At 34.7% G+C, this 15,357-nt stretch overlaps 1 protein-coding gene across 1 annotated transcript; it reads right to left on the reverse strand.

The window, feature by feature from the left end:
- Positions 1–5,904: 5,904 nt before the first annotated feature.
- Positions 5,905–6,204, reverse strand: LOC129728355 (vitelline membrane protein 15a-1). Its single transcript, XM_055686792.1, has one exon. The coding sequence runs from the start codon at positions 6,202–6,204 to the stop codon at positions 5,905–5,907; it is 300 nt and encodes a 99-aa protein (XP_055542767.1).
- Between the last annotated feature and the right edge of the window lie 9,153 nt (positions 6,205–15,357).

Raw genomic sequence — 15,357 nt, forward strand, 5'->3', positions numbered from 1 at the left:
CTCGCATCGCTGCGGGGAGGAAAAGAGAGGCATCTCTTTCTGACACATCGAGTGTTTGTAGTGACAATCCTTTTGATATTTTGCCTGAGCAAGAAGCTGGTGAAATGGAAGTTACCAATAATGAAACTATACAAAATATAAAATCTTTAAAAAAGGAGAAAGTTCCACCTATTGTGGTAACTATTTCTTCTGAATTTAATATATTCAAAAAGGAACTTTCAACGTTTGTTTCTGACGTTAAAGTTACCTATCAAATTGGCCGTAGAGGTGATTGCCGCTTATTAGCCGACTCAGTAAAGGGTCGTGATCGTCTTGTTCAGTATTTAACTGACAAGATGTACAAATTTTTTACATATGACACCAAGAACGCCAAGCCGTTCAAGGTTGTCTTGAAAGGTCTCACCAACGATCAAACCGTTGATGAGATCAAACTTACTTTAACAGAATTACTTGGCATAGCCCCTACCCAAGTAATTCTAATGAAACAAAAATCACGAGGCGAAAACAGTCAGAGAACTGGAATTTCCCTTGTTAATTATCTAATTCATTTTAACCGCAATGAGGTTAACAACTTAAAATTTTTTGAAAAAGCACATGCTTTGTATAATGTGCGTGTAAAGTGGGAAATTTATAGGAAGTATGGCGGAGGTGAAAAGCATATCACCCAATGCCGTACTTGCCAACGTTATGGCCATGGTTCCAAATTCTGTAACATGGACCAAAAATGTCTTAATTGTGGAGACTCTTCTCACAAAAAGGACACATGTCCTGTGAAAGAGAGTAAAAATTTTCGCTGTGCGAATTGTAACGGCAACCATATGTCAAATTTTTATCAATGCCCAGTCCGTTTAGCAATTGTTAAGGCAAGGCAAGGTAAACAAAATTCAATTTCTCAATTAAAACCAACTTCAAAACAAAATTCTCCAAGCGTACCAGTGACGCATAGTTTACCTACTCCTTTGCATACCCGTTTAACTTATGCACAGGTTACAGGTAGTTCGAACATTATACCGCCTAGTGTTGGTAGTTCGAAAATGACCGTTAATATGGGTAAGCAAAACAGGCTAGAAAATAATTGTACACCTATCACTCCAGCTAATATCGCTGCCGAAAATATTTTTTCTAATGTCAACTGCCTGGGGCCTATTACGGCAGGTAAACTTTCTTTTTTGCAACAGGCAATGTTCGATCTTATGAACGCCATGTTGCAGGCAAAATCAATGTTTGAAGCCATTCAAATAGGCACAAATTTTACTATTAAAATTGTTTCTAATTTAAAATTTAGCAATGATTTTAAATAAAACAATTAAAATATTAAATTGGAATGCTCGCTCATTGAAGGCCAATGAGAATGAGCTTTTTAACTTTTTAACAGTAAATAATGTGCATATTGCAATTATTACTGAAACATTTTTGAAACCTAACATAAAATTAAAATATGATCCCAATTACTTGGTTCATAGATATGATAGGATTCAGGGTTCCGGCGGTGGAGTTGCAATTGTTATTCATCGCCGAATCAAACATCGTGCTCTTCCCCATCTTGAGACGAAAGTTATTGAAACTTTGGGAATTGAAGTTCAAACTGAACTTGGGATTTTATTTATTGCCGCAGCATATTTACCATTTCAATGCACACGCGAGCTCAAAAATTATTTTAAAGGTGATTTACAAAAACTCACCAGAAATCGTTCGAAATTTTTCATAATCGGCGATTTTAACGCTAAACATCGTTCATGGAATAATTCTCAAAGTAATTCCAATGGCAAAATTTTATTCAACGATTGTTCTTCAGGATACTATTCTATTTTGTCTCCGAATAGTCCTACATGCTTTTCTTCTGTAAGAAACCCTTCAACAATTGATTTGGTGCTTACAGATCAAAGTCATGTGTGTAGTGATTTGATCACACATGCTGACTTTGATTCTGACCATCTTCCAATAACTTTTTCTTTATCACATGAATCAGTTATAAACCCTATGAGCTCTGTTTTTAATTATAACAAGGCTAATTGGGAAAGATACAAAACTCATATTGAGAGAAATTTCAATAATGAGCTTGATTTGCAAAACGAAGTGAATATTGATTCCGCTTTGGACGCATTAAAATGTGCAATTGTTGATGCCAGGAATTATTCTGTTCCAAAGACTCAAGTGAAATTTGATTCACCAATAATTGACGAAAATCTTCAACTTCTAATTCGTTTGAAAAATGTCCGCAGACGTCAATATCAACGTTCTCGTGACCCTGTTTTTAAAACTATTTATAAAGATTTACAGAAAGAGGTTAAACATAGATTTACTCTTCTGAGAAATCAAAATTTTGAGACTAAAGTTGAAAAATTGAAACCATATTCAAAACCATTTTGGAAGCTGTCGAAGATTCTTAAGAAACCTTCAAAGCCTATTCCAGTTTTAAAAGATGGTGAACGTTTTCTTGTATCCAATGAACAAAAGGCTCAAAGACTTGCTCAGCAGTTTGAGAGTGTTCATAACTCAAATTTGAATTTTGTGAGTCCAATTGAAAATGAAGTCACACGTCTATTTGATTTAATTTCTTCCCAGAATTTTTTACCTGCAGAAATAATTGAAACTAACTTGAATGAGATTAAATCAATTATTAAAAATTTCAAAAATATGAAAGCACCTGGTGACGATGGAATCTTTAATATACTAATCAAACATCTCCCTGAGAGCACAATGGAATTTTTAGTGAAAATTTTCAATTGCTGCTTCAAAATTGCATATTTTCCCAAATTATGGAAAAATGCAAAAATTACTCCCATTTTAAAACCGGATAAGAACCCAGCTGAAGTTTCAAGTTATCGACCAATCAGTTTGCTTTCTTCAATAAGTAAACTATTTGAGAGAGTTATTCTTAACAGAATGATGTCACACATCAACGAAAATTCAATTTTTGCAAATGAACAGTTTGGATTTCGCCATGGGCATTCCACAACTCATCAATTGCTGAGAGTTACTAATATGATACGAGCTAACAAATCTGAAGGTTATACCACTGGAGCTGCTCTTTTAGACATAGAAAAAGCATTCGACAGTGTTTGGCATAAAGGTTTGATTGCGAAATTGCAAACTTTTAATTTTCCAATTTTCCTAATCAAAATTTTAAAAAATTATCTTACTGATCGAACTCTGCAGGTTGTCTATCAGAATTCAAAATCTGATAGATTTCCTGTCAGAGCAGGTGTGCCTCAAGGTTCAGTCTTGGGTCCAGTCCTGTACAACATATTCACTTCAGATCTTCCTGATTTGCCTCCAGGATGCACAAAGTCATTGTTCTGCGATGACACAAGCATTTCCGTAAAAGGAAAAAGTCTTCGTGTCATATGCAGTCGATTGCAGAAAAGTTTAGATATTTTTTCTTCCTACTTGCAAAAGTGGAAAATCTCTCCCAATGCTTCTAAAACTCAAATGATAATTTTTCCACATAAGCCTAGGGCTTCTTTCCTCAAGCCAAACAATAATCACGTTGTCAAGATGAATGGGGTTATTTTAAGTTGGTCCGACGAGGTTAAGTACTTGGGACTAATTTATGATAAAAAACTTATTTTCAAAGAGCACATTGAGAGTATACAAGCCAAGTGCATCAAATATACGAGATGTTTATATCCTCTCATTAACAGGAATTCTAAACTTTGTTTAAAGAACAAACTTTTGATTTACAAACAAATTTTTAGACCAGCAATGCTTTATGCTGTACCGATCTGGTCAAGTTGCTGTTCAACAAGGAAGAAAACGCTCCAAAGGATTCAGAATAAAATTCTGAAAATGATTTTGAAGCGTCCTCCTTGGTTTGGTACACTCGAATTACATAGACTTACTGGTGTTGAACCACTAGAAGCTATGTCAAATAAAATTATTAACAATTTTCGACAAAAATCGTTGCAATCCTCAATTGCTACGATAAGCTCTCTTTATAGCCAATAAGTTAGCAATTAAGTTAGTTGTAAGTTTACTTCCCCTTTTCTGACAAGTAGGTTTAAATCCCTACGAATGATAAGTCCTAATTGCGAAAGCAAACAAATCCTAACAATTAAAATTACAAATTTCTAACAGTGTTGAGAAGTCACCATTTGTGATTGGACACACATACTCATTATTTACTAATATTTATCATAAATACTTAAGCTACTCACAAATCCCCCCTTATAAAAAAAAAAAAAAAAAAAAGCTACAGAATTTGCAAACAATTTTCCACCAACGACAAAATTGGTGCGGCCGTATAATCTGACGTGATATCTGCTTAAGAGTTTATTGAACAACATAATTACTATCAGTTTTTGATTTTTGTCGTAATCGATTGATGGTTGAGTAATATTTGCTTTGGATTAATGAAAAAATCTCATTCAAATCTCCAATCAAATTATCGTCAATGCCATACTTGGCAACACTGCCACACACTTGAACAAGCAAGAACCAACTTGCACAATCCAATTGAATACAAATAGTAATTACAATTTAACGCTACCGTATTCCAGCACCGAGTGATTACTGCTGCGGCCATTGTCTGTCCGGCATCTGCACAAACACGATCCATTAAAATAATTAAAAACTAACAAGAATTTATCGGCCAACGTTTGGTGAGACACGCCGAGCGACACCACCACCCACTGGTACAGGCTTACCGAATCAACGACTGCAGGCTGGTCCGATTGGTTGACTGGTTGGGTGGGTGGATGTTCGGTGCGGTCCCGAATAAACAAATCGCAATCGAAAGTTTTAAAATCTCCTGCCGGTCCAGTGGAGCGGGCAACGACAGCACAAAAAAAAACATCTTTTTTCTCACTGACCAATCTATTTACATACTATTGCTGGCAGTTTGTTCACGTGGCAATTTATCGCTGCGACAACATCGGATAATCGGGCTTGTATCGCGTTTGGCTTGATTGGCAGTCGTCCCAATTAAAGTTTGTTTTTTAGCCTGCCAATGCGTTTTCCCTCATTCGGAAATTCGGTTCTCGCCCGCTGCCTGTTCACCGTAATGTATTAGCGGGTGCTATTCATTCTGCAATTTTAAAAATTAATATTTCATTCGAGATCGGTGTTGCACAAGTTTTTGTTTGTGTCATTTCGTGAGCGTAAAATATTTTTTTTCTAACGGCCGGATATCCAATAAAGAATCGCCACAAGACAGTTGACATGGCGCTTTGTTGGTTAGACTGAGCAAGCTTTTGAATAATTTCGTATAGTTTGTGTAAACTTTAACTTTTACGAAGAATGAAAAAAAAGGGTTTTTTGGGTTCCGTGAAATCAATCAATTAAACATTGTGGAGAATTTTATATGTATAAAAGCAGGTTTAAAATTTCTTACGAGTTAATTTACAAAATGAACTCTGTAAATAGCTATGCGGAATTCCTTCGAAATGAATCAAAATCTTTCTACAAACAGAACTGAAATCATCTAGATCTTATTTTTTAAATATAGAAAAATAGCTTCGTGTTGTTTTGATCCATTGCAATTTACCTCGAATTCAAATTATGTTAGTTTACTGACAGTTTTTTAGACTTAGTTACTCCAGTCGAGTATACACGATGCCATCCTCCAATTATCGAAAAAACTTTATCGAAAACTACAGTGAGCACACAAATTAAAAGCATGAGACTGATAACGAGTAGAGAGTCAAATGGTTTCGTCGAATGACTACAAAAATGAGACAAGCCAAGAAAGACTAGGCGAACAAGACGAACATTTCCTCTGTCATCAATGGTTTCAACTCAAAAACAGACAAATATTTTAAAAAATAATTTATTGTTCAATACTAAATTGTTTTGTTCCTATTCTTCACATTACACTGTACCAAATCGGTTCCGCTTCTCGGGTTTCCGTTTCTTGCTGCGAGCTGTTGTTTGATTCTGTCCGGTGTCATCCTTAATCCTCAAGACTTACTCCATCTGATCGAACGATTCGGATTCCGCGGCGCGGTGATATCCGTGTCCTCCATGTCCTCCGTAGCTGTGTCCACCGTAGGATGGAACGCATGGTACGTGCGCAACACTGGGAGCACATCCGACGAGCAGGTTCGAGCCGCACTTAACTGCCTGGGCGTGGTGGGCAGGTGCGTGGTAGGCTGGAGCTGGAGCGTGGTAAGCCGGCTTCGGGGCTTCGTACTTTGCGGGAGCGTAATTGGCAGCGCACACGCCAACAATGGCGGCCACAACGGTCAACACTACTAGCTGATTCATGGTTATTGTAACGAGAGCTGGAGCTGCTTACTGCAAGACACGGAAACTGCGACTGGTGATTTGTCCGATACAGACCGATGGGTTTTATAATCAAAAGTCGCTGACCGTTTTCAATTTCAATTTGGCTGTGATGCGTAGGGTACCTATCGAAAATGAATAGGCAATGCTGAATGTGACAATTGCATTTTCGAAAGACTGTTGACTGTGACTTATAAGACCATACGTATGAGTGTCATACAGTTTTGGTTGTGAATACTTATTATAAATTTAACTTTAAATATTTCATGAAGTTATAAAGAATAAAAAATGAGTATTTGGCCCTAAGAGTAAAAACTCTGTCATCTACTTTATGAATAAAATCTCGAGAATTCTTTAATCCCGAGAATTCTGTAAGGTACTATGGAGTGGAACGGCAACCCAAAATTAGCGCTTTTAATTGTGTTTGGATATCCTGACTTTTATTGTTATTTTTCATCGCAGGTTCAGTTTAGAATAAAATTATGATAAAAAATTTTATGTACATGAACAATCGATTGTTTAATTTAATCTTTTATCATGGTTAACAGTTGAGATAAACGACTTGGCAGCACAGAAAAAGTTTCATTGAGTAGAAGATTTCAGTACATTTATCCTAATTCTTATTTTTAGTTAAAAAATATGCATTGTGAAACATTTTTATAGGTGGTAAAAATAGCCTACTCTGCTACAGGCATCATTAACAAATATTCAGCAACGCTAATCAATAACTTGGTATTGGAAAGAATTAGCATTGCCAATCGATAAAAAATATCTTTGCTAATCTCAGGTGAGGTTAAACTTTAAACTCGACTTTCTCGAGTTCGATTTCGATACTTATGTGATTTGCACAACCTAAAAACTATTTGATCGATTGATCTATAAAATTCATGGTGGTGTTTCGAACTGCAATACGGGTCATTCTATAAGGTTCAAAGTTTGTTTTGTGTAAAAAATGAATAAAACATAACCATTTATCAAGCAAAAAATAACAATCGACAACAAAAAAAAGCGAAGCCTTGGTGCTACATTCCGATCCGGAACTCGACCTTCTGTTTATCATACACAGACTTCGCAGCCAACTGTTAAGTTTACAGGACAATTGCGGGGCTAGTGCTTCGATCCTACTGACACTAAAAGTCTCTCCCGAGCCGAGCCTCGAACCTATGACAACTGGCTTGTAAGGCCAGCATCGTACCTCGAGACCATCTGGGAGGGTTATCGACAACACTGCCTCTCAAAATAAAAAAATATCTGTGTTTCATAAACTTCAATTCCCCTAATTATTAAGTATTTTAGGAAATATAACCGAAACAACAGTGGGCAATTCCACCGGAACTGATCGATTTGGAAACTATTTGCTGACAATGCTTGTTTGGCTCAGAAAAAAATTAAAAGTTTGTTGAGTTCGATCTGTTTCTAGAGAAAATTTCATCTTTTAATTGATGAAATTTTTGTTAGCGTGTTTGGTGTCAGAACTTGAAAAATTTCAATAAAACAATAATAAAAATAGAAACTATGAGCGAATCAGAGAACTTTTCTTTTGTTTTTATTCTCTGACTGATTAGTGTTTCTGGTGCAAAATTTTTTCAGAAACCCGGTGAGATTTTGAAATTCGTACACAAAATGTTCACAAATTTCAAATACAAAATTAACATGGCAGTATTGCCGCTTAAAATTGATGTTTATTTCAAACTGCTAGACTAATTTTCTTAAAAATGCAATCTTTAGAATGTTCATTGAGGTAAAGTATCGGAAGACATAAAAAACTGAAAAAAGATTGCTTGAAATCAGATAAATTTTGACTTTATCTCCCAAAAATGCCGTTAGTCGAATTTTGCTTGTAATAACTAACTAACTAATAACTGTAATAACATATGAAAAAGAAAAGCTCAACAAATCGCATGGCTTTGTTGGTGTTGTTCTACGATTTGAGCAGTTTCTTAATACAAGATTTTGAGTGCATAAAGAACAACGACACAAAACGGAGTTTCGCTTCTCGCACAATGGGTTCGAAATGATGGTCAACAACATGTTATAGAAAAATTGGATTTTCTCACGCATCTTTATAACGGCGCTTTTTTTCGAATATATCAAATGAAAAACTGCTGTGAAAATCACCTTCATTTTTTTGAAAAATGCGGATATCTCATCATATATTCCAATGACCCTCGTTTTGTTCCCAGTAGAATAAACAGATTACACAAAGTTAGAACAATTTTACCTTTTTAGCAGTTTTTGAGAATCAATTTTTGACGTGTTTTTTACCCCACTTACCCCGTTTCAAAAAATCTGATATTATGCAAAACATTTTACTATTATATAGATAAACAAACCCTGAAAGTGTCAGTCCGATCGGAGAACCTCGATACAACCTCCCTTGTAAAGGTGGTTGCGGTTCTCGCGAACTGGGTCTCAAAAATTCGGTGCATTGTACAGATAAAATGCGTTGTTTATTTTTGAACTCTACACTCTGTTTTCCTCAAATTTATTAAAATAACTAAATACAGAGTATTTAAAATAGAATACCGAAATGCTTCGTACAGATCCTTGAATAGGTAAATAATAAATGCATTCAACATGACAATCCTAGTTGCAACCCGCAATGGCGGTATAGAGGAAAACCAAATTCATTTCATCATGATATTAGAATTCCCAAATTTGTATTTGTATTTTTGAATTGAAAATTTGTTTACATTTGCACCTTCTAGATAACATTACTATCCATAACCTTACTTGCAATTGAACAACACTATGCAAACATTAATCATTTAGACTAATGTTAAAGATAACAGACATATTACTTCCAATTATGGCATCTTCGTTGTTTTTTGGTATCTCGAAACTAGTGCTGGAACTTTCAACCGGATTTATTCGTGATCCGGTTATTCGAAGCTCGGATCACGGATAGGTGAACGAATACTATCCGGATATCCGGATATTCGGATACGGATAATCGAATAGTCGGATACCAGGATATCCGGATATTTATTACAGTTTTTATACGAAAATGTATATTCACATGAAATTTGAAATTGACATAGAATTTTATGAACATGTTAACATTCCATTCAGGTCAATTTTACCATTTTATCAGTAAACAGAATCAGAAAAAAATGAATCAGATTCGAGTAGTGCTGGGACTATCCGGATTAATATATCCCGATATCCGGCTTCGGAAATCCAAAGAAAAAACTGATTTTAAGGAGGGGTGTTCCAACAAAATACTCTATTTTGTCGTGGTCAACGTACATATAAGTCATCGGAAAATTCAGCAATTGTTTTTCATTTAAACTTTTTCACAACTTTGCTGAAGGAAGCAATCTGGTATATTGAAAATTAGTAAAAATATTTATTTTTATCTAACTGTTAGTTGGATTGATCGAAAAACCGAAAACGCCAAGAGTAAGGCCTTTTTCCATTAAACAATTTTACTGAAGACATTGAGTACATAAAATCATTTTTTCACAGTCAAATCTAAAGCGATTTTTTGAATTAAGACCACTGTGCACTGTGGGATTTTCAAATAATTCTATCCATCAATTGTAAATGTCTTGAAATATAACACTTGGAATGTGTAGAAACTATTTTGGAAGTTATTTTATAAAATGGTGGTTGAAAAACGTGCTCGATGTAAAACGAGTACTTTTTATATCATTTTTTTGTACTTCACGACCTCCAAAAGGGCATTACCCAAAAATGTACCGTACGATGATTTTGAAATTTTGACCAGAGATTCTGGACGTCATAATGGTGTACTCAGATTCTTTGGTGCATTTTTGTATAATAACGGTCTGTGGGAGCACCGTGTCACATATTCGATTGTATTGTCTCACAACAATCCCCGTATCAAGTGATCTTAAATGAAGAATCTAGAAATAATCTGTGATCTATTTTAGGAAAGTCACCAAGAACAATTGGTGACGAATAACTATAGTTCTTAAGGTTCACAAAGATGGGGGCGATGATTACAAAAAGCGATTAAAGTATATATTAGAAAATTTAAACACAATATGATTTATACATATTCCTCATACATTTCCACATATATTTAGAACAGAGGTTATTTGAAATTTTCCGAGCATTGCTTGAAACCTAATTTTTCTGAAGGCGCATGAAAATTTTAAAGAGTAGGCAATATACTATCACCAAGAAAATGGGATTGTATCTGAAAATAACTCTTGTCATTTATCGCAATTCCAACTTGTTGTATTTTATTTCTTATATGTATACATTCAACCATTTATATATTTCATCAGTGAAATAGAATAAATCTAAAATAGTAATGTTCGGGAGTTGGTCGCGAAGAAAATATACTGTGTAATATTTTTTTCGTGACCAACAAAAACAACAGCAACAAAAATTAACTTTTTTTCTGCCTTGGCTTCTATAATTTTTTTTATAATTTTTTTGTGTATTTTCATGCAAAACTATATTTCCCCGAGTTTGAACATATTCCAACTTAAGGGGCAACAATGGCGCCATTTTGAATTTTTGAGAAACGGGTAATTTTTGATGTTTTTTCGACGCCATTTTGTTTTAAGACCAAATATCAAAATTCTAAGAGTTTGTCCACATTAAGCATCTTTTTACCCATCTTTAAAAAAAAACACATCTTAAATGTTGTTGATGCATCTTTTTTGTCTATGGTCTTCTGTATACAGCTAATACGAAATAACCTGATTTCGCATTGAAATTCAGAAAAAAAGGATGTCAAAACAATAAAAAGGTAATATTATTCTTGAAACAAATAAAACATGTTTGACTGAAAGAAATTGTTACAGTTTGTATATGAAAATATTTCGTCTTCATATGTGAGCTTTATTTTCCGTACGCTTCAGAACAACTAATCCCGATCGAAATAATGTTTATCTTATATAAACATAATAAAACAAAACACTTTAACATAAAAGAGTAATATGCTAGTAGAAAAATCTCTGAGCTTATTATTTGAAATATCAAACTGTTAAATTTTGCCTTTCGTCTAAATGACAGCGAGTCGGACATTGATTCGAAAAGCAGACGCCTAGCTCAGTGATGGAAACGAAACGAATATGATGCAATCATCGTTCAATCTCCACATGTACACATCATGAAGTGTACAGACCGCAACTAAACCTGAATCCTCTCAACACATAATGAAATGATGATATGGTGCGTAGGGAGAAAACAATCACATGACTAGACTACATCTGCTCTGAGAAGCGATTCGCTCGTTGCGTTTGTCTCTCCATATGCCGGTCGTTAGGGGAACAAAGAATAGCAGCAGAAGAATATCATGTCGCCTGAGCAGCATCAGAGGTGTGCTGCGGTGAGAGGGAAAGTGTGGGGGAAGAGACTACTTCGGCAGCGGTTGACTTGAGCGATAGTAGGAGAGCATACATTGTCATTTTCTTTCTTTTTCTGACAAAAAATCATATTCATGGGTCAAATGAGTAAAAACATAACAAGATCTGATCGCTCTGTGTGCCAGAGACGATTAACTTCATATACCGAGTTGTGCATATTGAGAACTATATGTTGTGGTGAACACTAACGACAAGCAATGTATCGTAAAAAAGAAAGCAAAGAGAATGAACCAACACTGATACTTTGTTATTTGCATACTGACGCCGATGTCAACGCATCTCAGGCTTGCTTTATATGTATTCAAAATCACTAGAGGTGATTTTTTTAGATGATGCACCTGTCCTACGTCATCTTTCATTGAATTGAGCTCCGTGTTTGTTAAAATTGATGTCACCCAGAATCGATAATCAAAAGTTATTATTCTTGATAATTTCTGCTTGATATAAAATATAGGATCCGACAGTTAAGTGCTACATTGACCCAAATAGGTAAATTCATCAAAACAAAAACTTTCTCTACAAATTCTTTCAATTTCGCTAAAAAACATAGCACTTTTAGCCGACCCTTCCGACCACAAAATAAACTATGGAAAATGATTCGTTTCCAGACTTGGGTGTCACTACAGTAGCAGTACAAACTTTTGGCAGTTGTCACAAAGTAGTATAGTAATTCTATTCTTACATATTTTCAACTTAGTAACATTTATAGAAGAAACCATAAACGTTTCTAATTTACTAAATTTTCACCGCGAGTTGTATTTTCATCATTACATTCATGGATAATTTCTGTGACAAAGTTCTAGAATATAACACAGTGCAACAATTTTTTTGCCTTGGCTTCTATGTACGATTTTTTGATGAAGTTTGATGCGAAAATAAATTTCCCGGAGTTTGAACATATTTAAACTTAAGGGGCAACAATGGCGTCATTTTGAATTTTTGAGAAACTGGAAATTTTTGATGTTTTTTCGACGCCATTTTGTTTTAAGACGAAATACCAAAATTCTAAGAGTTTGTCCACATATTAGCATCTTTTTACCCATCTTAAAAAAAAAAAAACTAATCTTAAATCGGACAAAAACTGAGCTCAAAACGGTGATTCTACGAAACCGGTTTTGGCATAGTTATAGTGTATTTCACAAAGCAAAATAATATCGATTATTGCTGAACATTAATGGTAATTCGCTAATATCTTAAAGTGGTACTTTTGAGCTCAGTTTTTGTCCGATTTAAGATTAGTTTTTTTTTAAAGATGGGTAAAAAGATGCTAATATGTGGACAAACTCTTAGAATTTTGGTATTTCGTCTTAAAACAAAATGGCGTCAAAAAACATCAAAAATTTTCAGTTTCTCAAAAATTCAAAATGACGCCATTGTTGCCCCTTAAGTTTAAATATGTTCAAACTCCGGGAAATTTATTTTCGCATCAAACTTCATCAAAAAATCGTACATAGAAGCCAAGGCAAAAAAATTGTTGCACTGTGTTATATTCTAGAACTTTGTCACAGAAATTATCCATGAATGTAATGATGAAAATACAACTCGCGGTGAAAATTTAGTAAATTAGAAACGTTTATGGTTTCTTCTATAAATGTTACTAAGTTGAAAATATGTAAGAATAGAATTACTATACTACTTTGTGACAACTGCCAAAAGTTTGTACTGCTACTGTAGTGACACCCAAGTCTGGAAACGAATCATTTTCCATAGTTTATTTTGTGGTCGGAAGGGTCGGCTAAAAGTGCTATGTTTTTTAGCGAAATTGAAAGAATTTGTAGAGAAAGTTTTTGTTTTGATGAATTTACCTATTTGGGTCAATGTAGCACTTAACTGTCGGATCCTATATTTTATATCAAGCAGAAATTATCAAGAATAATAACTTTTGATTATCGATTCTGGGTGACATCAATTTTAACAAACACGGAGCTCAATTCAATGAAAGATGACGTAGGACAGGTGCATCATCTAAAAAAATCACCTCTAGTGATTTTGAATACATATAAAGCAAGCCTGAGATGCGTTGACATCGGCGTCAGTATGCGAATAACAAAGTATCAGTGTTGGTTCATTCTCTTTGCTTTCTTTTTTACGATACATTGCTTGTCGTTAGTGTTCACCACAACATATAGTTCTCAATATGCACAACTCGGTATATGAAGTTAATCGTCTCTGGCACACAGAGCGATCAGATCTTGTTATGTTTTTACTCATTTGACCCATGAATATGATTTTTTGTCAGAAAAAGAAAGAAAATGACAATGTATGCTCTCCTACTATCGCTCAAGTCAACCGCTGCCGAAGTAGTCTCTTCCCCCACACCTTCCCTCTCACCGCAGCACACCTCTGATGCTGCTCAGGCGACATGATATTCTTCTGCTGCTATTCTTTGTTCCCCTAACGACCGGCATATGGAGAGACAAACGCAACGAGCGAATCGCTTCTCAGAGCAGATGTAGTCTAGTCATGTGATTGTTTTCTCCCTACGCACCATATCATCATTTCATTATGTGTTGAGAGGATTCAGGTTTAGTTGCGGTCTGTACACTTCATGATGTGTACATGTGGAGATTGAACGATGATTGCATCATATTCGTTTCGTTTCCATCACTGAGCTAGGCGTCTGCTTTTCGAATCAATGTCCGACTCGCTGTCATTTAGACGAAAGGCAAAATTTAACAGTTTGATATTTCAAATAATAAGCTCAGAGATTTTTCTACTAGCATATTACTCTTTTATGTTAAAGTGTTTTGTTTTATTATGTTTATATAAGATAAACATTATTTCGATCGGGATTAGTTGTTCTGAAGCGTACGGAAAATAAAGCTCACATATGAAGACGAAATATTTTCATATACAAACTGTAACAATTTCTTTCAGTCAAACATGTTTTATTTGTTTCAAGAATAATATTACCTTTTTATTGTTTTGACATCCTTTTTTTCTGAATTTCAATGCGAAATCAGGTTATTTCGTATTAGCTGTATACAGAAGACCATAGACAAAAAAGATGCATCGTATTCCATATCGCTTCCAATGATTTTAAAAAAGATTATGGAAATGTCGAAGAATGTACAGTTCCTAGTTTCATACCTACAGGTTGCTCTTTATTATCACTTATTTGAATCAATCTTACAGCACTTGAATTCTGCTGAAGAGAAATCTGTCAAATAACTTGATGTAACCCCATATTGAATTACGTTTATAACAAACACAGAGACATCACATTAAACAATCAGGTTAAATCTGGAAGTGTCAAATATTTCTGTATGAAAACTTGTCATGCTAGACTTTTTTCGTTTTCCAAAGCGCACACCACTGAAAAAAGAACCTCAAAACACAAACCAGAACCGGTTGAAATCTTGAGATTGCATTCTTTGCTTATCCTTGATCGGGAGAGTGGAACCAAAATAAAATCAGATTTGTTATGGTGTTGAATGTTGTTATCATAACATCAGTTGAACCGATAGACGAACAAATTTCGATGAGATTGATTTCCCTTGTGGGAATCTGCATACTTCTTGTATAATGTAGTTTAAAAAAAATCGATCTTATGTTCTATTTTTTACAACATAGATGAATTAGAAAACTATTTATAAAATATTGGCTAAATTATTAAGTTTTTAAACTGATTGCAAAACTTGCAGCGTTTAAAAAAAGTAAATGAGTTATACTGTTTTCCAATTCCAGACATTCATCACCTGTCGTTCGAACTTTGCAAATCTTGCACTTGTATGACTCTCCTGAGCACCTTCGTATCTGTCTCCTTTCGAAGAACAAGTATCAGGATTTA

The sequence above is a fragment of the Wyeomyia smithii genome, chromosome 3 (assembly GCF_029784165.1).
Source record: "Wyeomyia smithii strain HCP4-BCI-WySm-NY-G18 chromosome 3, ASM2978416v1, whole genome shotgun sequence".
Taxonomy (NCBI): domain Eukaryota; kingdom Metazoa; phylum Arthropoda; class Insecta; order Diptera; family Culicidae; genus Wyeomyia; species Wyeomyia smithii.